Below are 25,229 nucleotides of genomic sequence, written 5' to 3'. Positions count from 1 at the left end.
ACTTAATAGTATTATATACATGTATGCGTGTGTATGTATATATACAGAATTCATATACACAGTCCACGTACGTATATTATGTAAACAAAAACTTTATTTTGGATGTGATTAATCGCGAATAATCCTTTGACAGCGCTAACTAAAACCAAACTAACCTGAAAGAAAATTAAACAAATTAAACATTTAAGCAAATGACAAAAAAAAAAAAATCATTATTATTCTCACTGTTGTTTATATAAATAAAAACTAAAGTAGTTTGGAAATAATAAATAAAGGTCCATCCAAAAGCAAAGGCAATAACGATAACTATTGAGTAATAATTGAGTAATAAGTAATAATAATCACTCCAAATCTGTGAGAATATGAAAGTCCACATTACAGATGTAACAGTAACAACTAAATATCATTAGACTCAACATTCAGAACAATTTTATCCAATTAATGAATGATAAAAACACTGAATGTCAATCAAAATCCGTCCTGCATTAAAAAGCTCAAGCTTGTTATTTTTCGTTGTTGTAGACGATAATATAATTATGGTTATAGCTGTCTGTACAGTTATTGTTCTTGGTGTGAATGGGCCTTAACACTGATGCACGTTTTTACACTAAAGTACTGTACACTTTCAGAAACTGTCGCTGGTGTTGTACCCTTTCAAAACGTACACATTTGTACATTACTTACTCCTAAAGGGTAGATACATATTTGTAAAAGGTTGCTGTATTTTGTAAACGATCAAGATTTTGATAGGCAGTTAATGTTACAAAAGATTTCTATTTCAAATCCATGCAAATACAAGGATAATCATGTTAGGGTTAAGCAGTGTCACCAGCGCAATCCTTAAATTCACCTCAGGGCTTGCAATGTAACTCTAGACGGCGTAAACACCGTAGTTTGCGATCGCTGTCTCTTTAGCTCCGCCTCCCTCTTCGTGATGAGGTTGTGACCCCCAGGGTTTTGGTTAGAGCGAGTGTCATCTCTTGTCCAATTAAGTCAGCTCTGCAGTGTGATGAGATCAGGGACAGATGGGTGTAGGTGTAGATGAGGTCAAAGCACTTCTGACCTGCTTTTCTTCTTGCACACATGCGGGTGCCATCACTTTCTCCTCGCACGCAGACGAAACCTAAGTTTAATGTCTGATACCGTTTGAGTTCATTTTGAGGTCAGACCTTGCAGGCACTGCGATTAATGAAAGAGACTCATTGGTAATTGATTGACTGGTTGCAGTTACGGATATTATTTGCAAAGATACATTTTGCATGCTCAAATGATGAATAAAATAATACATAACTATCAAGTAAAAACTCACGTACAGCTCAAAATGGCTGTTGCTTCTTAGCTCAAATGTAGCAAGAAAAATCTAATGTTGTTCTCATTATTTCAGTGGGTTGCATCACCCGGACACTTTCGTATGCGAGTGTGTGTGTGTGTGTGTGTGTGTGAGACAGAGAGAATGGAGAAGGACAGTAGTTATTGTTCACATACCTACTATTTTCTGGGACCACTCAAACACTCTACTCATTCAAGATTGCATTTAACAAAGTCCAATAATGAAGCATGTTTGTTTTTTGTTTTGTGAGCACAAAGTATTTTGTTTATTAATTCTGCTTTAATAATGCGATGTCAGCCGCGGCCCACATATACACACATTATATTATCTAAAAACTATATTAATTAAATATTAATGAAGTAAATCAATACATTACAACAAAAAATATGAAAGGCATTGGGCAGAGTGCTTCTGTGTGCTGCACAGATCCCCTTCCTGTCAACACTTTACTTTATCGTGATCTTCAAAACACACAGCTGCCGTGAGTAATTGTTGTTCTTTTGTATGTGTTTACTCGGTTTGTACAGTATAGTATGCTCCGTTAAAAATTATGCAAAATGTTTTTTTTTAAATGAAATGTTCACCCTTTTTTGGTATTTCCTTCAAAGAACATAAAGTGGTTCGCTTAAAATTGTGACCGTGAGCATTGTAAAGAATGTAAAAGCTCTATAAACATGTTAAAAAAAGTCCTAACAACTGGTAAATTATATTTTAGTCTTCTGGAGTCATACTGTATAGCTTGTGGAAAATCAAGATTTATTTTTATTTTTTTTTACACGACATGCCATCATCATCCAAACACATATGCCTTTCTTTCTTTTTTGTATAGAAGATATCATGAGATATTTTTGCTAGTTTTCTACATACAATGAAGTCAACTGTAACACAGATTGTCTGGTTTCTAACATTTTTCCAAATATTTTTTTGTGTGTATGTGTTCTGCAAAAAAAAAATAAAAAAATCATACTTAAAACAACACGAAGGTAAGTAAATGTTGACTAATTTCTTCTTTTTTTTACGTAGACTATTTCTTTAAGCCTTTATTTTTTGCATAATCTTCTCATCCAATTAGATGTTAATTGCTGCAAACAGATTATTTAGTCATTGAGTTAAACTTCTGATTGGACAATAAATCATTCAGACAGTTTTATTAGACTGATTCATTGGGGGAAAAAAACCTGATTGAAAAGAAGAATTTGTTCACAAATAGGTCATTACTTCTGTCATGAATTTAATAAGGACTAGATCTTATGTCAAGATTTTTGAAAAGATTTTCTCTCTGTTCCTCTGAAGAAACAGAAAATCAAACAGCACATGAGTCATATGGACCACTTTTATGATACTTTAATGGTGCTTAAGTGTCCCATTCATCGCAATTACACGAAAAAGAGCAAACGGTACAATTTAAAAACTCTTTTGTGTTTCATCAAACAAAGAAAGTCACAGAGGTTGGAACAGAGTTTTATCGTGTTCCACCTGCTGTGGACTAAATAACGACCTTCCTGTGTACTTTAGAAAAACAGGTTGACCTAAACTTTTGCAGCATTACACGGGCAGGAGGCACAGCAGTCTGCTGAAGCTGAGTAAATTTGAGTTTCTATAATTCAGGGGTGTCATCTGGGCCTTTTGTGTGCTGTGTGCTCCAGGTCATTAACACACACAAGTCAGTCTCTAAACCGGAGAAAGCAGAACGCACGGATCAATACACAGAGTTCTAATGAGGATCTCTGGTGATTGCGTTGAGGGCCAGGATGGATTTGAGACTGAGGGGGTGTTGGTCATCTGTTTCTACTACTATAGTAAAAACAGCCTGCCATCTCCATTAGTGTGATGCGGACCTGAGGGCATAGCCACACAATCGCAGTGTGAATAATTGAATATTTATTCCATTGGAATAACCGTCTTGCTGAGAATGCACATAAAGAAAGAGAAGAGGTCCGGAAAAGGACAGAGAAAGACGGACTGGGGGTGAGAAAGGAGGGGTGAGTCAGTCAGAAAAGATCGGCATTCAGATCTCCTTCTTTGTGTGAAGATTTATGTAACCACCTTGGTTTAAAAATAGACCCGACGATTTTCAAGCACATACATGTCAGACATTTGACAAAGCGTAATATTTTAATTAGATGGAGAGGAATAGGAACCACATTGTGTAAGTGACAGTAACTGTTGGAGTTGTCTGGTGCTGTTTTTGGATTTGTACGATTGAGGTCGTCGATGTGATGACTGTGCTGTCCGCTTTAGCACATGCTGAAATGGTCACATCAACATGTCAGGTGCTGTTAATACATGTTAACTGTATATCACTACATCACAAAAAAAATTTGATAGATGGGGATGAAGTGCTTAGCCAATTTTTGGGGTCTCAAATTTAGCCTCAATTTGTGTTATACACACAAATATATATATATATAAATTGATATATATATATATATATATATATATATATATATACTGTACATACATACATACATATATACATGTGGGCCATTCTACTACATTGGTGCAAACTGCTGCCACAAAAAAACAGTATTAAAATCTTAGATGCTTATTAATATCATTCAATGAATCAAATCAATATGAAAAAACTTTTACCTTTTACAAAAAACAAAAAACTCATAGATTAATTGTTACAAAATATTATTTTTGTAATGTTATGGATTTAATTAAATTATTATTACAGTTTTGTTTAGAGGACAAATATCCCAAATCTTGAGAATCAACTTCACTTCATACATATATATATATATATATATATATATATATATATATATATATATATATATATATATATATATATATATATATATATTTATTTTATATATATATATAATTATGATTATTATATTAAATATTTATTATGATTTTGACCTTGTTTTCTAATAATTGCCCCTTTTTTTATCATTTTTATCTTTATATTTCACTTTCTCATGTTTATCCCCATATTTGTGTTTGTATCTGACAAATTCTTCAACTTCATATTTTGTCACTGCGCCTTTATTCATCCCATTTATGACTTTATTTCTCTTCATTATCACGATTTCCTTTTATAAACATTGATTTTATATCTTACGATGTCACTGTTTAAGAACGTAGCTAAAGCTCAAATATTTCAATAAGTTATATGTGGGCCTGACACTTGCATCATACAAGACTAGTATAGCGTTATGTGCTTGATTTTCCCCTTTATTCACTTTTCTCCTCTACTAATCAGACAGTAACTGATGAAGTAAAGCAACTAGGCATGAATTGTGCTTCATGCATGGCCAGCAGACATTCATCCTCCATCTGTCTTGATCAGAGTATGTTAGCTTTATGTGTCTCTCTAAATTCCCTCAACAGTCTAAGGCATGGAATCATACTTCTTTCTGGTTATGGCCTAGTAGCAATTTGATTTGCGCTCATTGTTTTAGGATTTCCTCATTGCACAGCAGGTTCCAGGCATCCTATCATTCCTGAGCGTGATTTTCCGTCCACCGCTTTTTTTCAGTTACCTTTCAAGAGACTCTGTTTCCCCAGGGGTTGTAATTAAATTCCGTTGGTGGGCTAGCATTGCTGTCAATTACGCAATAGCAGTGTTGAACCCTGGGCTGCAGCCTGATAGGATAAATACGCTCTAACAGAGAGGCCTGCTTGTATGAAAGTAGCAGCGTTGTTCACCAAACGGTTAAAAACTCTCTCACACACAGGGCATGTAAGGTGAGGACTCCCAGAGGCAGTGTCGATGTCTAATCCACTTATCCTATTCTCTCATATCCCACACCGTAGATCCCAGCAGAACCCTTAAGATCCCCAGGAGAAGATTGCTTATGTGGGGGATGTGATCCTGTTACCTTTTGGTGGAAATATCTGAAATCTATACCATCACTTGCGATGTAAAGTCTCTCGTTCTCCTCGCCCTCAAGTGTAGGAGGTTCTTTTAATGCATGGGTTTGTGAAAAGGGAAAATCATGTCAGAATTTCACTCCAGCATGCTCCCCTCCCCCATTCTTGCCTCTTTTCTTCTTTTTTATAATCAGCCCACCTTCCTTTCGGGAGGTGTTGTATATCTTAGTTATGGATGTGCTATGATTAACCATTTATTTGGAGATGAAAAAGTGATAATGCAAAAGAGAAGACTTTCTCACCTTCACATCATCCTTCATGCTCACACATCTACTCACAGTATTTATCAGTGCTAAAGAGAACCTTTAGCGGTTTAAAATACTAGCTTATTCAATTGTAAAGAATGCATTACTTGATTACTGGCGCAATGTGAAGCATATTTCCTAAACATCATGCCTCAAATGGCTAATTGCTTTTGAGAAAACTATGTTCTAAAAAATAAACCAATGTCAAGCTATATATATGTGTTTGTTTTGAAAATAACTTCTGTCAATAGGTGCTCTATTGCAATTTAACCTTTTTTGCCCCAACATTTTGTTAAAGAGTGTCTGCATTTTTAAAGTCCCCCGTGAAATCGGGGGACGTTTTAGTCTTAAGCTTACTTATAAACCAGTGTGATCCAAAACAGTGACAAAATTTGCATTTAGAAGATATAAGCGTTTTAATCTCGCAGTTCTGTCACTTCCGTCAAAACAGATCAAAAAAATTTTTTCACGTCACCTTGTACTTTAGCTTCTCAATAAATTTTCTGACCAATCAAATGCTCTCTAGAATCTGAAGCGCCGCCGACCTACGCTATTAACACACACATGGAGCAGTTGGGGGTTCGGTGCCTTGTTCAAGCGTCTCACCTCAGTCGTGGTATTTTGAACTGCCCTTTACTGTAAGCAGTTTACTTGTAGCTTGAAACTGATTTTTTTCAAAGGGTTGCTGCACTGCTTTATTGTAAGAGGCTTATAACTACAAATAGCTTTCCCATGCAGCATTGATATTTCCATAAATGTCATGTGATGGAAATGTGTTTTTGTAGATGCGCGTATCTGCAAAGTTTCTCAGGAATGCATCCCCTCTTCAGATGCTTTGTTGTAAAGATGTTATTGGTCCTCTGCCAGACATTTCTGTCTGGGTTGAAGATGGATTATCTAATGTTTTGATCAGGCTTGTGTAACTCTGCCCTGCTGTGCATATATTCATATTAACGCAGATTCATAAACATTGATAAAGGGCTCAGTATTTCAAAGTAATTCCATGCTACTGAGACTTAGATGTCGTTTGATACCTTCGACTTTTTTGCATAATAAACAGCTGTAGTTTTATGACCTAAGGTTCTATTTTTATTCTGTTATTTAAATGATTTTACAGTTCAGCTGTTAATATGCTGAAATGCCAGAGCACAGGAATATGCTATTATCCTCTTCCTCACAGGTGAACTTGAGGCTAGCTCTGTTTAAAAGCCTAATCAATCTCTTTGCATTTTGGCATAAACCAGCGGTTTCCCATTATCCTGTTTTCATGGAGGCATGAGCACTGGATTGGCTTCAATAACAGGTTTTATCCATGTCCCATGGCTGACCCAGCGTCTTCCTACTAGTGCTATTGGGCAAACAACACTCCCTCTTTGTCTGTGAAGCACTGGCCCATTCGAGCTCATCAAAGTTTCAAGAGTCATTCAATCGAGCAGTGTGGCCCATCCAGGGGAGCCCGTGTTGGTAGAGGAAATGGATACTGGGGCACCTGGGTCCGACTCCATTACTGAGGCCCTGTCAGGGCCATCTCATCTGGGGAGTCACTGGAAAAAAGCACAGGTGGGGTTCTAGGCCATGGATAATTCAAATGTGACCTTCTCTGATAGCTCTGGTAAGGTATATGCAGGTTCATGTCACTCTAATTATGTTTTTCCCCATTATTGTATTTTATTATATTATATTATTATAAAAATCTATATATATTAAAAAGTCTAATATATATATATATATATATATATATATATATATATATATATATATATATATATATATATATATATTAGAAATTAAATAAATATGCTATAATGAAAATATACAGCAATTTCTTAAAAAAAAATTGTTTTTGTTTTTTTTACTCAAAGTGAGTCTCAAAATTAGCTTTTATCTGGAAAGTAGATTCAAATGAGAGTAATTTTAACTCACTTCTGTATAAATCATTAATTGAGATTAATCTTTAGCTTCAGATAGGTTAAGCTGAGGTCACATAGATTTCAAGGGATCTTGTTTTCATTAGCATGCAGGTGCATGCGGCTATGCAGATGAATATCATCTGTCTCTGTAACTTAGATCGAGTGTGGGTGTTTTAATCGTAGTAAGGAGCATATGTTAGAGACTGGACACCCCTCATGGCAAGATCACTGGATCATGGTGCATAGACAATGGCACTGAAGAGATTGCTGATTCCTTGGATTTTTTTCATTAGTAATCCTTCCAAAGATGACATGGTAGTGCAGAAGAGCTACAGGAGCTAAATGAAGTATCATCATTTACACTGAGTTACGGCTGTCTTCTCTGGGGTCTGTGTGTGATCACAAACAGAGATCATACGGGGATTATATTGGAGCATAATTGTCTAATGAACTTTATGCCGTTACAACTACAAATCTGACATTGTTAAATAATTCTGTAAACTGCCATGTTTGAATGATAAAACACTGTCCATTTTAAAATTTCAGGTTAATAATATGTATTACTAACCTTCATACCTCGAAGTTCTGCATGCATCCTACCTAAATAATAATAAAAAAATTCAAACAACATGCTTTTTATGACTTGTATATAAAAAAAAATCACAACTATTTAGTATTTAGGGTGAAATTAATTCATCTTTATTGTATCATAAATAGATTTTTGTAGATATGCCTGACAAGATTGTTGCATATAGAATTCTGTCAATTTTTATATATATTGTAGATGTTATAAATACGTGATATATCTTTGAAAAAGAATGAGAAAAACTGAAAAACTTTTTACCGGACACAATCTTTTAAAATGGTAGCGTGTATAGCCCAAAAGTCACAAATTATGGTCATATCTCAGTTTATCATTGTTTTATTTTAATCATTGCTTTGTGACATCGCAAAACAAAATATTTCCAACTCAAGCAACTGGGAATTCGCATCATTTCACTCTGCCATTATTGCGTTTGTACACCAAGAAACATAATACATCCTCTCTGGGACTAAACTACGAAACTGAATTATCTTTACATGATTAACATTTGAATATAATTGCAGGAGTACAATACCATGTTCCGGATGTGATTCGCTCATCGATCGGTGTCTCACTGCTGTTGTGGATCAATTAGAGAAGTCCAAGCCATCCGAGACAGGAGACTGAGCCGTCTCCCCGCTGAGCATCCATAAAATGACTTAAAAGGATTACTGTGGGCATGATCACATTAGACTGACCACAGCTCTGGCAAGAAATGTTCAAACTCAATTTCAAACCTTTGTAGATCATTGCCTAAATATCACTAACATCTATTGCCGTACAATAATGAAAGATATTCATAACGATTACATTTCGTTGGGTCATAAATATCTTTGTTTGGCCACTTGCGCCATGTCTCTGGACGTAGACTAAATAACTTTTCCACCAGATGCTGGAATTTCACCTGTGCTAAAAGGTCAATGGGCCAGAGTCGGACAGCTGAATGGTTTTAATGTCAGTCTTTGCACTGGCATCTGGGGATGAGGTAAAAGCGCATGACAAATAAGTACAGGTCGTAAAGCACAACACAAATTGTTCTCGTGGCTCTCATTTTGCATTTAGGAATGCTGAAGGACATATTGCTGCTAATAAAAGTGATATTGCTTTGATCCAAATTTATGTCGGCCATTATGTACGGGCTGTTTAGAGACATCCCAGCGATTACTTTAGCGGTCTACTTTTTTTCATCAGCAGAGGGATGGTCTGATACAGTGTGCAGTGGCTCTTTTAATAATGGGAAACGCTCCAAGGGTCATTCAGCTAAAGCCCTTTTACAGAAACCACAGGAACTGTCCCTCTGGAACAACTTGCAGATAAGTACATCGCTCAAGTGCACAATGGAAATTGGTCAGAACTGCGATCATATTTAGTCATTGAGTAAGTGGATCTGAAATTATAACCCTTGTGCTAATGGCAAAGATCCCAGATTAGACGTAAACTCAAAACCTTGGCAATGCTAAACTGTATAACCCGTGTCGCGACATGAAATTAAATTTCTGTCATTGTGCACTCACCTTCGTTTTGTCCCGAACCTGTGACCTTTTTTGTCTTTCGTGAACACTATTGTGGAAGCTATTGCAAACTTCAAATAAAATAAGAGGTCCACAAGTCTTATGAAACCATTTAAACCATAATAATCTTCCCTTAAATCTTCCCTTATGAAAATTCTGGCATTTATTACTCACCCCCATGTCATTTCATACTCATAAAACCTTTGTTCATCTTTGGAGTACAAATGAAGATATTTTTGATGAAATCTGAGAGCCTTCTGAGCCTGCATAGACAGCAAAAAAAATTCTTTGCACACAAAAAGTTTTCTCATAGCTTCATAAAATTACAGTTGAAGCACTGATGTCACATGGACTATTTTAATAATGTCCTTACTACATTTCTGGGCCTTGAACATGTCAGTTGCATTGTGGTTTGTTAAGGATCAGAAAGCTCTTGCATTTCACCAAAATGTCTACATTTGTGTTCCGAAGATAAATCAAGATCTACATGAGGGTCTAAGCCAGATTTAGTGAGCTGGATACTAGAACCAGTCTAATTTACAAACAACTAATTCAAACTGGTTTTGTGAACCACATCGACTAATTCTTTGAAATAATCCAACTAACTGGATTCACATTATTGATTCACAAAGATTAATTCACAAAACATGATCTGCTTTAATTCAGAGGGAGAGATACATGGCTTTATTACATCAGATACAGACCAATGGTACTTCTGTAAACGTGATACAAATATACTCAAAACTTACTGGAGCTCCAATAAATTAGCTATTTTTTGTGTTTTCAGAAAACAAGTCAAAGATGTGCAGTGACCTCAAGTAAATAATGAGACAACGTTTTACAAGTTTGGAATAACTTGAGGGTGAATAAATGATTTTCATTTCTGTGTGAGCTGTCCCTTTAAAGTAAATGGACCTCTGTATTTAAAACGTGAAAATAAGTCTTTTCTTGAAGCAGTTCACCAGGGATTAGTTTGAATGGCAAATGTCTTGCCTACACCGACTAATTCCAGTCTTGCGATATACAGTACTAAAGTAAAAGGATGGGCCCCGGGGCACCTTGCGTAGACAAATAAAGTATGGTCTGGGTTAACAGCATGTGGAAAAATTCAGGTGACATTTTAATTCACTCCCCTTAGCAGGCAAAAACACATGAGTATTAGAGAAAGGTAGCACAGTAATGTCGTCCTAGCCCTTGGAAAAAGTGATTACAAAGACAAACTGCAACCCCAAAAAAACCATGCTAGCACTTAAACTGTCCTTTTCCTCTTCAGGTTGAGTTATATGACCTCCAAACTCTGTTTCCAGCACGCTCGGCTTCACCTTTAGAATTATTTTGAGTGGCTCTTGACATCTCAGCCTCCGACATCTTTTTTTTTTTTTTTTTTTTTTTTCCCTGAAAAGAGTTCTTTGTGGCATTGTGCCAGAAATGAACCACTCCTCCCGGCGTCAGATCCTTGTGAGTTACATTACGCTAGCATTACGCTCCCCTTCCCCCATTCAACTCCATATCTCGTTCTTGCTTCTCTCCTCAGTTTCTTGCTCGTCTGAGAACACAGCTCTTTTGTTTCAAAAATCTCACCAGTTTTTTCCCCCCGGGGTTGAACTTTGTGATATTCTAATTGCTTTCCACTATTTTCAGCAACTTCCACCTCCCACCCCCGATCTCTCTCTCTCACTCTCTCTCTCACCACCCCCTCCCTGGCCTTTGAAGGTGGGCAGAAATAGCGCATGTTGCTTGTATCTACAGTGTGCCTTTCTAGACAGAAAAATGAGCCACCATTAATGAAAACAGATTAGTTTTCTGACCCAATTTTGTCCTCGTCAGGCCTCCTATGACTCCGTCTCATCCGGTGGGTTTCCAAAAGATCATTTAATGTTTGAAACAGATCGCCCGTGTTTTTTAATTCATTGGATTTCGGCTAAGCAACGCGGAGGACATTGAGCACTCGTGTTTTTGTGTGGTTAAATCAAAGCTGGTAATCCGGTTACACCGACATTACATGTCATCGGACTCCCGAGGCAGGAGTCACTCAATCCCTTCGGAGGGGCAGAGAGACTCAGGAGGAGGTGTTAATTTTGGCGCACTCCGTAAAAACCGTCCCATCCAAACCTTGACTATGGAGACCTGTTGCAACCAAGAGGCTGCCAAGCGCTAACCCCATTAAAATTCCTACTTTACGAGCAGTTGCCAACCTGGCTGAGATCTGAATTGGATTTGGCTGCCATACAAGGAGGCTAATCAAACCTTGGGCTTCTAGGCAACTGGACCTATCTTGTTCCTTTAAATTAGAGCTGTAATTTCGTCTCTGAGGAGAAGGCTTTTGAACTGACCCACACTGCAGCGTTTGTGTGAAATAACTGTTTGTTCTCATTGCCGCCCTCCAGTGATTTCTGTTTTTGGCTTGCTTTTTGGTACAAACTGGGCCCAGGGGGTGCGACGCCCTGAGCCATCCCTGAACCCAGGTTTGAAAAATAACCACAAGAGTGCACAGGGGCCCATTAAACACCCCTTTCCCATTTATCATGGCACAACAACAGGAGCAGCTGCGCTCACACACACACACATATCCATCAGCAACATGTGATAATGGCCACAGCGATTGCCAAACCACGCACAGAGAGGGTGGACAGCCAGGACCCGGGGAGAAAGATGATCTTATTAAGTGTCAATGTGGTACGGAAGGCTGTACGTGAGGCGGCTGACACATTCTGAGAATGGCTGGCATTGTGTCCTTGCTGAGTGATAGCAATAATCATAAGGATGGCAACAACACGAGGGCCAGATGAGCAGAGAACTTTTCAGCCAATGCTTTCCAAAAACAAGACAATCAAAAAGACAGAGATAGGTATTTGACAGGAATACCTCACTCACCTGATACCAGAATGCTAGTTAATGAGATGATTCAATATTTTCCAAGTTAAACGTTACCAACGGTAGCACGATCACTGGATTATGGACCTTCATCTTAGGTAAAGTCTAAATATAAATAAAAATTGCAAATACGAAAATGTGTCATGATTAAGAACTAAAATTAATTTAACAAAAAAGTTGGCGTTTTTTTTTTTATTCTTGAAAAACAGGGGTGTGAAATGTTTTTATTGTGAGCTATCTTTCTATCATGAAAACTTATATTTCGATTTTTTTTTTTTTTTGTCTGATCTGAGGTTTTTTTTTGTGACATGTAAAGTTTTAATTGTGAAATAGAAATGTATAATCATGATGGATAAAATTGCAGTATTAATATTATTAGATTTCTCACATTTTTACCTTTTTTTTTCTTTTTCTCTAAGCCAAAATAATAAATATAAACAATACAATTATTTTTAAATAATTAGCTTCCATACAAAACCTGATTGTAAAATACATTCAACCCTGCTTTGTCACTTCTCAGAAGTCATATTTCATTTCCATTTCTTCTTTCACATGACAATGAAGAAATGGCTAAAATGAACACCAGCAGATCTGGTGAGGGCTTGATATGGTTTTGAGACATCTTTTATAGCGCAGTGATGGAGTGTCTTTGGTGGCCTATCACAACAATAAGGGGAAGAGCTATTGTTAGCTTGGACTGCAGTAATATCACAAGGTCCCATGACTCGTTTGTCTTGTGGACTTTGTCTGCTGTGTCTCTAAATCCATAACACTAACAGAATCTTAGAATCTCCACAAGAATGCAAAAATCCTTCTTTCTTCTAACTAGTCTTCTTTTAATAAGCGTGTACTGGTGTGTCGCTATTGGCTGGCTTCACAAATACAAAGTCTGGCCTTCTTTATTTGCTCTAATTCTGTAGTATGCCACATCTCCATCGTCAGTCAGTCGCATAGTTACATGACGTGAACATGGGAGCAGTGCTCAACTCCTGATGATCCTTCAGAGCCTACTGGAAAAGGGAAAGAGCAGCTACCCATGAGACTGGAATTCACGGTTGCTAGGAAACGTGATGGAACATGAATATCACACGTCAGAAAGCTCAGCACGGTGGTAAATAGTTCCCAGAGATGAGATGCACACATATCTCCCTCGATACAGTGAGCCGCTTATGCCTCATTGGCCTCCATCACCATCGCTTCGCATTTGTTTGCATTGTGAATGAGCCTTTGCTCATTCCTCAAACTCGCAGCTACGTACACGTGATTATTTCAAAGGCAACGTCGCCATTTGTGTGCAGCTTGTTAACAATGAAACGCTAGGGTAATATTTGTATTTCAGCCTCGCAGTTACAAAATCTGTTATGCATCCGACTTGAACTCTGGCGTCATTTCAACAAGCCCTTTTAAGGAGACTGAAGAGGTTTAGTAGAATAAGCTTCCTGCTTTTGATTTGGAACAGAATTAGCCTGCAAGTTTGACTAGAAGTCTTAGAGCACTTTTTCAAACCGGAGGATAAGTCCTATAGATTTTATGCTTTACATTTACTTTAAAGCAGCCTTGGTGTGAACACTTTACTCACAGCATTTTGAAAGTCGAGTTATTTTCAATACTGTATTGGTAAGAGGACACAACAACACAACAGTAGTTGCATTCTTCCTATGTAAGACATCTTGACTAATCAAGCATTTTAAAAGTTCCTAATTACAGCTAAATCACACCGATTATAATCATGCAATGTCCCTCCAAAGCGTGTAGCGATGACAAGGTAAGTGGGTAAAACCAACATCGTATTGAAGAGTGGTCTAACAATTGTAAATGTACTGTGTTAACAGTAGTGACAACCAAAATATTCTAAGAAATAAAGACAGGGAAAGCAGTTTTTGGGTAAATTGTTAATTTTATTGGAAAACAAATATACAACTTGGAATGGATTCTGAGGCCTGGCTGTGCCATAAGCAGTTACAAAAGAAAAGTGACTAATTAAAAAGCATAGTAAGAACAGAACAAATACAAAAAGATTAGAGTGTATGAGTACCTGGCGATAAACCCGTTAGTATTTAATTCAACAATGTTGCAATAGTGCAATGCTGAGGACTTTTCCCATTTCTATTTATACTCAGTCCATTGTCCATGCAGAGTTGCACCTCCACATAAAAATCAAAAGAAGAAGAAAAAAAAAAAAAAAAAAAGAATCATGCCAAAAATTGTTGAAATGATGCCACGCCGTGAGTCAGCTGGACCCTTGATGTCGCCACTCGTCAGGTGGGCAGGCAGACAGAGCAAAAGAGAGAGAGAGGAAAAAAAGGGGCCTGTGCGTAGTCAGTATCTGTGCCTATACGTATCACCTGGTCCCATAACTGCTCCTTCTAACAGACCGTTCACGATGACTATGAGTTGGGGGGGGGGACATGAGCACTCAAATCTTATAGTATACATGCAGATCCTTTGGACAGCAGGAGAGGATGGGGAGAAATTAAAATGAAACATTTTACAGAAATTAAAAACAAGAAAAGGCAGATAATTTTTATACAAGAAATTCTGTACAAGGCCTTCACTTCGCTGTCATCATCTGTACAAATTCTGTAAAGAGAAAAAAGGGAGATTAGGCATCGCTTCGAGAACAAAAAGGGTACTTAAAATGTTTTAAATGGATGCAGACTCACCTTCATAATTGACCTGACCATCTCCATCAATGTCTGCTTCTCTAATCATTTCATCCACCTCCTCATCTGTTAATTTCTCCCCCAGGTTTGTCATCACATGGCGCAGCTCAGCAGCGCTAATATATCCGTTCCCATCCTGAACAAAAAGAACATTCAACATTATCTCTGTGAAAGTTACTAGCTAGACCTTAACAGGTGAACTGAATTCGACAGTTCTTCAGAAGTCTTACCTTATCAAAGACGCGGAAAGCTTCTCTGATCTCCTCCTCGCTGTCTGTGTCCTTCATCTTTCTAGCCATCATGGTCAGGAACTCGGGGAAGTCTATTGTTCCATTGCCTGATTAAAGAGCGCACAGTCAGATGTGAAGTGAATGTTAGTGAATTGTGAGAAAACACTTCAGGAAAATGGTTTCAAGTCATATGAGAATTGGACCCTACTAGCAAGAGTTAACATGCTGATGGCTAATGTAGCAGCAAAAATGTGTCCTCACCATCTGCATCCACCTCATTGATCATATCCTGCAGCTCCGCCTCTGTAGGGTTCTGGCCAAGGGAGCGCATGACAGTGCCCAGCTCTTTCGTGGTGATGGTGCCATCCCCATCTTTGTCAAATAGTGAGAACGCCTCTTTGAACTCTGAAAGTGTAACCAGGGGAGACAGATCAGTGTTTAATCCACAAAAATCACAAACACTCCCTCAAAAAAAAAAATTAAAATTAAAACAAACAATCCCTTTTTCATTTTAGCAATAAATAAAAAGACAGGTAGAGTAATTATACTTCATGTCAACCTTTTTGAATAATTAATTACTTATGGGCATTATAATCCCATATGGCCACTTTGTAGATCCCATACTATGGACTTCATCTTAAACCGTTTATACTTTACAAGAAATTCCAAAATGTAGAAGTTAGCATTTATGAAATAGCTGCCTGTTGCTAAGAACAGCAACAACAAACGCCTCCACAGATCAATGTCTAGGGATGCTGTAGAAGATACACACAAACACCCCAGAGCCATGACAACAGCTGACCACTAGTACTAGTTTTAAGGCCTTTGAGTGAAGGCAGTTCAACCAGACCTGCAGAGCATCATTAGTTACATGCAAAACATATCACTTTGTGTAGATGCCTCAAGTACCTTCTAGAGTCGATTTCAAAACACAACATTTTGTACAGTAAGTCAAGTAAGAGTCCTGTCACTGATCAGTTTAAATGAGGAGAATTGATCCTTGCAGGCATGGTCAGGACAAAACTATAGTGACAAGTGAGACTGCATTTCACCAGTGCATGCATTTGCCCAGCGGTCTGAGCACTAAAGGGCAATACAAACTCCCCCTTGTGCCAACAGTGCCTATCGAGCAAAGCTGATGAGACCATTTGATACGTCCTGTGATATAACATCCCACATTACAGATGGACAACCAGCTTTCCTATTACACGAAACACGGGCCCATTCAAAACATTTTACTAAAAACATGCAAAATAATACTGAAGCTTAAGAAAATGCATCAGGCTCAATTTTTTTTTCCATTCATTATCCTATCCAAAAACATACACTCTATTATAACTTTCCCAATTTAAACTTAGTGCGTTTATTAATATATTGAATCAGTTTTTATTCTTATATTTTATTTCAATTTCAGTTAAAGGTTTTTTTTTTTATAACGTCCTTGTTTTTAGTCATTTTAGTAGTGTGTGTGTGTATGTATATATATATATATATATATATATATATATATATATATATATATATATATATATATATATATATATATATATATATATATATATATATATATATATGAATTAACAACTAGATTTGGACTAGAACTAGAAATTTTTGCTATTTTATTACATCAGGTTATAACATTTCCCTAGCAACTAGCTAGTTAATTTTATTTGGTAACAATTTCATTGTTTTAATTGCAATTTCAGTTAAGTATAATAACCCTAATTAATACAAACAAAGTACAGATGTAACTAATTTCAGTAAATGTAAAACTTATTTGTACAGTATCTGTTATAGGCTAGATTGATTTAATTCTCGTTAGAAGCTGCCAAAGTTATGAGCCTGCATATTCAAGTAAGCAACAACCCATCCATTCACACAGATCTGACTACGTTACAACCTTAAAAGGCAACAATTATAGCAAACTGGAACAGCCAGGGTATTGCAAAACGCCATAATCCAGTTCAGAAACTCTGAAGGGGTGCGAAAGGAAAAAACAAAACAAAACAAAAAAAGCATGTCCTTACCAGCTATCTGCTCCTCTGTGAGTTGATCAGCCTGGGGATGGGAAGAGACGACAAACAACCATATTACTAAATGGTGTGCAGAACAAACTCGCTAAGAATTCATAATGTTTTGGTTGTCTGACATCAATGTCTAGCAACCTGTGTGAGACCAAACAAAGACCTCAGATTCCCTCCCTCTAAATGTTACGACACCAGCTGGAGAGAATAAAGTCCCAGCATAGCGACGGTATTCAGACACTCCTAACAACAGCAGTTCATCCACCCACCTGATTCCCGGTGAACTATTCTCTCGTGGCACTATAGATAGTCATTTAAGATTGTAGTTTCACCTTTTTATTGTTATAGTAGCCCTGTGCCATAATGCTCGAGTAACCTAGTAAGAATACTGCAGGCTATTTCATAATCATTGAATCTAAAGTTACGCGCGTTAACACGCATATGTGTATTAAAATAAACGGATATATGAGCGAAACACGTGCGATACTAAACTTTAATATCTTAAGATGACTTAAGAATTAGACTAATGGTACCTTCCACGACTTTATGCTAAAAAACCAAATACATAACAGCTTTTTCCGGTTTAACCAGCTACGTTTCTTATAGAAACCCGTTATCGGTGAAGTTAGCATAAGTTTCATATGGTGCTGCCCAACTAAATAACAAATCTAACTAACATACTTTTTCCTTCCAACAGAGTATAAAGAGAAACGAATTCTGTTCAAGACTGTATGCACTGTGACTTGCTGAACACCATACAAAGTTTAGTCTAAAGTACGATCTCGATGTGGAAAAAAAGCGAATGGTTTCGAGCAGACCTCTGAAGTTTAGTACTTCCGCAGAATTTATTTGTTTTAGCCAGTGGTATCAAGCGAAGTATTACAAAAAAAAGAGCACAGGAAACCCAGAAAGAATAAGAGATGCGAGTCGATGGGCAACGTTAACGTTTTCCTTCATTCAGTCCATCCACTGTAGTCGTAAATTTGGCGGTATATTTCTGTAAACGACTCAAGAAACTCTTTTTATGTCTTCTTAGCCTCCGTGCAAATATACGTTAAAAGCCATATCGTTTCATTACCGCATGTCTATAATTTATTATAAATAATAGCGTGCACTCACCATTTTTTCGTTTTCTCTGTCGGTCTCCCTCCGTCTCCGTGAGAGATTCACAAATGGTGGTCGGAATATTGGTATAGACCCGCCTTAACGGTCGTACATAAACACCTCCCATCTTCCTGTATCCATCCGCCGACCACACTGCATTCTGACTAGTGGTGCTTCGGAAATGCCGCGATATATGTCCACGAAACTAAACTAAGCTTGAGTTAACGTGATATATGTCCTTCTTCAAAAGCGATATAGTATTGCATTTGGCTATCGGCTGGTGCTGAGGCTCAAGTGCAGGCGGACTATCTGACAGCGGAAGAATACTGAACGCATTTCGGTTGTGCGGATGGCTCTGATTGGTTCGTTTGTACCTGCAATGCGTCACTCCCTGGTCACACACTGTAGAATTTGCCCGGTCATAAATACCATGTAATTTAGAGCTGAAATAGGGAATCACCTGAGCCGTTGTGAATTCCACCCTTAGGGGGGCCAGAATTATAGTTTTAATTTTCTGGGTAAACGTTAAGACCCCCCCCATTTACATAATAACTTATGTAAAATGTATCCAAATTTCTTAGTATGGTTCTAATTTTTATAATGCATCTTCACACAGATAAGAAAATTTTCCACAGAATCTTAATTATATGGTGTTGGGCTGTAGTTTATGCGCGCATTGTGTGTTTTTAAATTCAAATAAACTTTTCCAGTAAGTGCAATAAATGCGTGAGGAAAGTTGCGCAATGTGTGCAATTACAATGAACAATTTAGACATGTTCATACCTATAATGAAAACTGGCCTATGTTAGCATTCACACGCACAGAAAAGTTATTTTTATATTCCACCCTCACTGTTTTTAGCATATACACAATCTTGTTTTATTATTGAATGAAAATCTAAGGCACTTACTGCGCATCTGTATTTTATTATTGACTGAACAAAAACGGTAACACAAATCAAAAAGCCTGTATCTTAAGGAAAGGAGATTGAGGAGTGATAAATGCAACTTTAGTAGCGATACCATCGACCACATCCTGCCTTGTTTATCAAGGCCTACTCAAACTCCTAGTCTGCTCCTCAATGCTCGACTGCCTTAGCTCCCTCCTCGCAGGCCACCTGTCTCTGGCCATGTCCCAGGTCTGTTGGATATTGAAGGGATGAGAAGACAGACTGTTGCTGAGGGGGGTAGAGGCATTTTCATACCAAAAAAACAGCAGGAGCAACTGAGATTATCAGTTGAGTGAACCGCCCTCAGTATTGTAATGTAATACATTCGCATTGTATTCGTCTAGGTGCTCTATAGGGTTCTTTTTTTTTTTTTTTTTTTATCCCAGATGTTTTCCATGCCTCTGCACCCCTTCACCTCTAACCACCAACCCTCCAGAACGGAGATGACTGAATCAAACTTCCTTTCAAGAAAACTGTTACGTCTGAAACAGTACAGCATGAACTTGGGTGGTTCCTGCATGCTTGCCTTTCCAGAGCTTGTAAAACCAAGGGAAAGAGTGAATCATGCAGTGGTTATACCCACAACACATGCAACATGTGTGCTCAATGCCTCTTTCAGGTTACCTAAAAGTTTCCGCACCGTCTGGATGCATAGAGCAGCGTCTGGTACCTTAAAACAATATAATTCCTGTAATCTGTCCACAACACAAATGAAATGAAATCCTCTTATTAAACTGACATATTATGTATATTGTGAAATACTTAACATAGCATAAAAAATAGCTTTTAAAGACATTTGTTTAAACATATAAACTGTATATTTATAACCATCATTATTTTTGTTAATTAAAAAAAGGTTAAATAAAATAAAAAATATTAACTTTGTGTCGGAGTTCTAATAAAAATGCAATCTAATACTAATTTAAATGTGAAAAACACACAATGCTTTGGACATGAACTGATATACAGTAAGTTTAAGTATTAAAATGATTAAAACTAGCGCTTATATCAGAATAAATTAAAGCTAAGTTGAAAAAACGCAAAAATGACGCAAGCATATAACCAAATTAATTCAGCTTAAACTAACTGTAAAATGAAAATTAAAAAGATAATAATAGTGTAAAATAATACTAAAATAACTGTGTGTGTGTGTGTTGCTGTAGAGGAAAATATGGGTTAAAACCGTAAAAAATAAAACCAGATTTCATTTTTAATAGTTGTTTTACATTTTTATTAGAACCTTAGTGTGAATGTAATATGGTTTGGACAACATTGTAGTGTCATAAAATATTATTATTATTATTATGACAAATATTATGGTACGAATAAATTAACATGGCACTATATAAATGTGTAAACTTTATTCGTATTGAGGATTTTAATCTAGTAAAATGAGTACAGCTAAACCATACATCCACGTATTGCCTTAAACTATGCCAAGAACTTTGGTAATAAGATGCCAGTGTCTGTGAATGGGTAATTGAGGACATAAAAAGCCATGTGAGACACAGATGGTTGATAATCACTGGTATAAAGAGCCCCTGACCACTCAGGTGTTTACTCAGAGTGAGGGCCATGAAACTGAAGACCTATTCATTCTTAATGCACATTGAGGCTTTGTACCGAGCACTGGCACACACTGCAACACCAGGATCTGGTTTCCCAACATAGACCCGTGTGTGGCTGTACACACGTGTGTCTGTGTATGTGTGGTAGTGTTGACGAAGCTGTACATAAAGGAAAAAGAGCGTGACTGAGATTGTCTTTCCCTTTCTGAGTGTCCATCTGTTTCCCTCTCTCTTTTTTGAACGACCGCCAAAGACCGTGTATAGTTGAACTGTAGGCAGCGGTCGCCATTGTTAGGCAAACTTCACGAAACTGTGAAAGATACGTAGAATTACGGTCATAATTTATACAAAACTGACATCAGCTGTCCGTCAGGAATTCAAATTTTAACCGCTATGGAATTCACAGGCTTGAATCTTGACTTTAATATTCATATTCACATAATCTACCACCTCTCTCAGATTTTTCAATAAGAACAATAAATGAATTGGAATTAAATGGAGAGAAAAGAGTACATCGGGAGCGTTAAGAGATCAGTGACATAAAAACAACCTTAATTATGAATGGTTTTTGATGCTTAGTGTTCAGAAAGATTTGGCTATCTTCATAATTTAAAATATTATAGTTAGATAATGCCGTCTTTTTAAGTACACATTATTTTTATTGACATAATATGTCTATTCATATGACATAATATATCTATTGTAGACTGCCAGAATGCATATACATGATGTGTAAACAAAACAATACATTCGATAATAAGATTCAAAGAATACACGACTGAAGCACTGAATAGGATTAGATTCAGAAGCACCGATTTTCTGTCTGCAATGGATATAAATTATGCCACATCCCTCTTTATTGCCCTTTGCAGATATGCAGAAGAGCACCACAGTTAAAATAAACCACAAAGATAGCTTTAATTGCCCCAAATAAAATGCTCAAGCAGGTTAAAGTGCGGCAGAACCGATACCGCAACAAGGATTACTGCATAACCTTTTAAGCGGCCTTGGAACATGGTTTGATAAAGGAAAAACATATATAAAGCTAATTAATGTGCTATGAATATTTATGTAATATACCGACCCCAAACTTTCTTGACCAGCACTGTTGTGTGTCTCAGACATTGTAAATTGCTACCTGTAATCCAAGTACAGCAGAAGCTTAAGTTTCACATACAGTACAGCATTAATATTTAACCATGTATTTAGTGAGACCTATTTGACATCACCTAACTCTCCAGATAATTAAGACACTTTAAAAAGGAGCTTTATATATAGAGAGCAAACTGTATCTTTATTCTGCTGTCTTTATTAGAGGCTGCATATGTCAGTTCATTAAAGCTACAGCAAAATACACATGCAGTATATACATCTTCAAGATGAATTCCACATTATATTTAACCTTTCTCTCTCTCTCTCTCTCTCTCTCTCTCTCTATATATCTCTCTCTTTTATTCCAGACGGCCCATAGACATCTGATATGCAAGACTTGGCTGTTCTCAAACACAGAGGCTGTGTTCAGTACTTACTGATGGCCAGGTTACTGAGATGCTATTTAGCAGATAACAACGAGTAGACTAATATGCGAATCCATTGTGCTGACAAGGATAATTACCGACCTATGACAGAATGAAGTAACAGCTGATAGCTTTTTTTTTGGGGTTGGTCTTCTAGAAATCATTTTATTGTTCCTTTTTGCCTTTTGTGCCACTTTTTCCATTTATCTGTTGGGACGATTTACTGTTATTGACACCAGTTAAAAGCTTCAGTCGTGGTCTTGTTAGATTCTCGTGAGATTGTTAAATGGTTTGAACTGTTAAATGTTCGATGGTTCTATTTACCTATATCTGTGTTATCTCTCTCTCTAAAGCCAAAAGTCTTATATTTACTACACCACTATTTCTGCATGCATGTGTATATATTGAATAATAATAATAATTATATATGTAAATATTAGTATTGTTATACGAATAATCACATCTAAAAAAACCTTTACATACCACTATAAATTAAATGTAAATACATGTTAATATTTTCAAAATATACTATATATACTGTACAATATATGTTATGTATAATAAATATACACAGCACACCCATATATATATATATATACAGAATTTCGATGATGACAGATATCTCAATACAACAGAGGGTAGTTTAAAATCTGTCTGTTTAAGTCCTGATGATTTAATCCTCTGCAGTGCTCCCAGTTCTGCCCTGTCACAGCAGTAACAGTCAGACCATTGCATCTGGCCTTAGTCCAGAACGCTGCAGCAGGCTGCCACCCCCATTAAAGCAGGCCATCCCGCCACGAGAGGCCACTGCAGAGAACAAACACACTCACTCGTCCCATCTGGAATTCACTGGAGAACAATACCTCTAACATTAATAGGACCGATACAGACACAGGTTGTTTACGTAGCCTACATCGCAGCGCCTTTGTATACAGTAGTTATTTGTATACATACCTAACCAAACCTTTTTATTGATCAACCTAATGGAAATTTTGGAAAAGGAAGAGTTTGTTTAACCCTCATGAAATCCAAGATTTTTTTTTTTTATTTATCTGAATTGATTTAGAGAAATTAGCATTGCACACTTGAATGGGTGCCATAAGAATGAGAGTTTAAAACATCACAAGATGCTTTTAACTTAAAATGGTTGCTTCTACCTAAAAGTCCTCAAACCAAAACAGGAAAAAAAAAAGATTTTCAACACATTTCCATTTTTGGGTAAGCTGCTCCTTTGATCGAAAGATAAAGCAAGAAATTAAAGTGTCACCTTAAAGGCACAGTTCATGCAAAAATGAAAACTTACTCTGCATTATGTCATTGCAAACGTAGTTTTTTTTTTTTTTTTAACCCAACATTGCTGACAGTCAAAAAAATGTGGTTGCCATCGTGACTTCATTGTGTCAGAAATAATTTATCTTTCCCAAATGACCTTTGTTGAAATAATTGTCTAAGTGAATCATTTCTTCAATGAAAAACCTTGAATAAGACACAACTGTATGTGTAAAAACAGACATATGGAGGCAGAGAACGAGGGTTTGTCCTTAAGCCTGTTTTCTCACCTGTAAGTGACCTACATGTTTCAGAGAAACAAGGTGTGTACATACATTCAGCACTATACTATACCTATATTTATGTAGCCTACGTATGCTTAGTGTGCTCAGAAGGATACAATGCAGATCAAATGTGTACCACAGCTGATTTCCAGGTCTGTTCTTTCAGTGAATGAAATGAAGGTGCTTTAGAGAGGCACGCAGATGAAGTGGCTGTTATGTAAGGAGTCTTTCATGTAGAGTCCCTGCAGAGATGGATCGCTTTTCATTCTGGCCCCACCAGCTCAGTTCTGACACCAAGTGATACTTACCTGCTATTGCAACTTCTGCTTCTGTTTGGGTTCCAAACTCACATCTCTTAAAGGGACAGTTCACCTGCTAAACGCTTAAAGTGAGCTAAAAGGCACTATTGTTTTAGCCGTAGCTATATACCAGCTTATGGGTCTGTGAGTGAAGCCCAGAGTGAGGTCTCAGATGATCAGGCCTTTAATTACAGCTTCATACCGAATGGATGGTTATTTTGTCTCAGAGAATGGAACAAATAACCATCATTAAATGTGATCTCGCTGATCTGTGATTAACCCGACACATGCAAAACAACTATTTTCAATCAGTTTTAGCTGTGATTCAGGCATATTCAGTTGATTATGGCAGCTATATTTCCAGTCATGTTATATTATAAATAAATAGAAAATCCTTTTTTTCATATTACATTATTAACGTAACAGACTATGCTATTCTCATGTTTCTGTATGTAATGTATTTGTGCGTTCATTTTTGGTCAGTTTATAATCATTTTCTGTGACTCCCCAAATCCAGTTTACAAAAAAAGTGACAACAACAATCTGTGCAATCCATGCAGGAAAATAAGTATTTTATATATAATTACAATAATAACATCAATAACATTATACTAAGAGTAACTTATAAAATGTGGATGTGCGAAGAAATCTTTTTGGTATTTACAGAATGTATTAATAATTTAATTGTTATTCTAATTAAATATATGAAAAGTTATATAATTGTATGTTAAGTATTTTTTATAATGTCATTTAAATAATAATTTAAATAAAAAATATCACATCAAATACCCTAATCCTTACCACACATTCCCATTTTTCCAATATCTCAAAAATATCCAGATACTTCCAAATAAGAAAATGTTGAAAAGGCGTAGAGGTAAAGCAATTGAGGACGTGCTTCTTTTTCCAATCCACAATTTTGTTTTTTTAAAAAAAGGTTCTGTATTTGAGTTGTGGATTGTTGTCGTCATTTTGACTCCGCCCAGT

The 25,229-nt window shown here is 36.8% G+C and overlaps 1 protein-coding gene and 1 long non-coding RNA gene across 2 annotated transcripts; both read right to left on the bottom strand.

The window, feature by feature from the left end:
- Positions 1 to 7,458: 7,458 nt before the first annotated feature.
- Positions 7,459 to 8,596, bottom strand: LOC122355200. The gene is made up of 3 exons (XR_006252189.1): positions 8,486 to 8,596; positions 7,936 to 7,967; positions 7,459 to 7,756 (listed from the first exon to the last, which is right to left on the bottom strand). It is a non-coding gene; the product is annotated as an uncharacterized LOC122355200 (long non-coding RNA).
- A 5,616-nt stretch (positions 8,597 to 14,212) lies between these two features.
- Positions 14,213 to 18,501, bottom strand: calm2b (calmodulin 2b, (phosphorylase kinase, delta)). The gene is made up of 6 exons (XM_043254204.1): positions 18,372 to 18,501; positions 17,256 to 17,286; positions 15,490 to 15,633; positions 15,229 to 15,335; positions 14,999 to 15,134; positions 14,213 to 14,915 (listed from the first exon to the last, which is right to left on the bottom strand). Exons 1-6 carry the CDS (start codon positions 18,372 to 18,374, stop codon positions 14,887 to 14,889), a joined length of 450 nt encoding a protein of 149 aa, XP_043110139.1. The 5' UTR covers positions 18,375 to 18,501; the 3' UTR covers positions 14,213 to 14,886.
- Positions 18,502 to 25,229: the final 6,728 nt, after the last annotated feature.

The sequence above is a fragment of the Puntigrus tetrazona genome, chromosome 12 (genome assembly GCF_018831695.1).
Source record: "Puntigrus tetrazona isolate hp1 chromosome 12, ASM1883169v1, whole genome shotgun sequence".
Classification (NCBI taxonomy): domain Eukaryota; kingdom Metazoa; phylum Chordata; class Actinopteri; order Cypriniformes; family Cyprinidae; genus Puntigrus; species Puntigrus tetrazona.
This window is presented reverse-complemented; position numbering and strand designations above follow the sequence as displayed.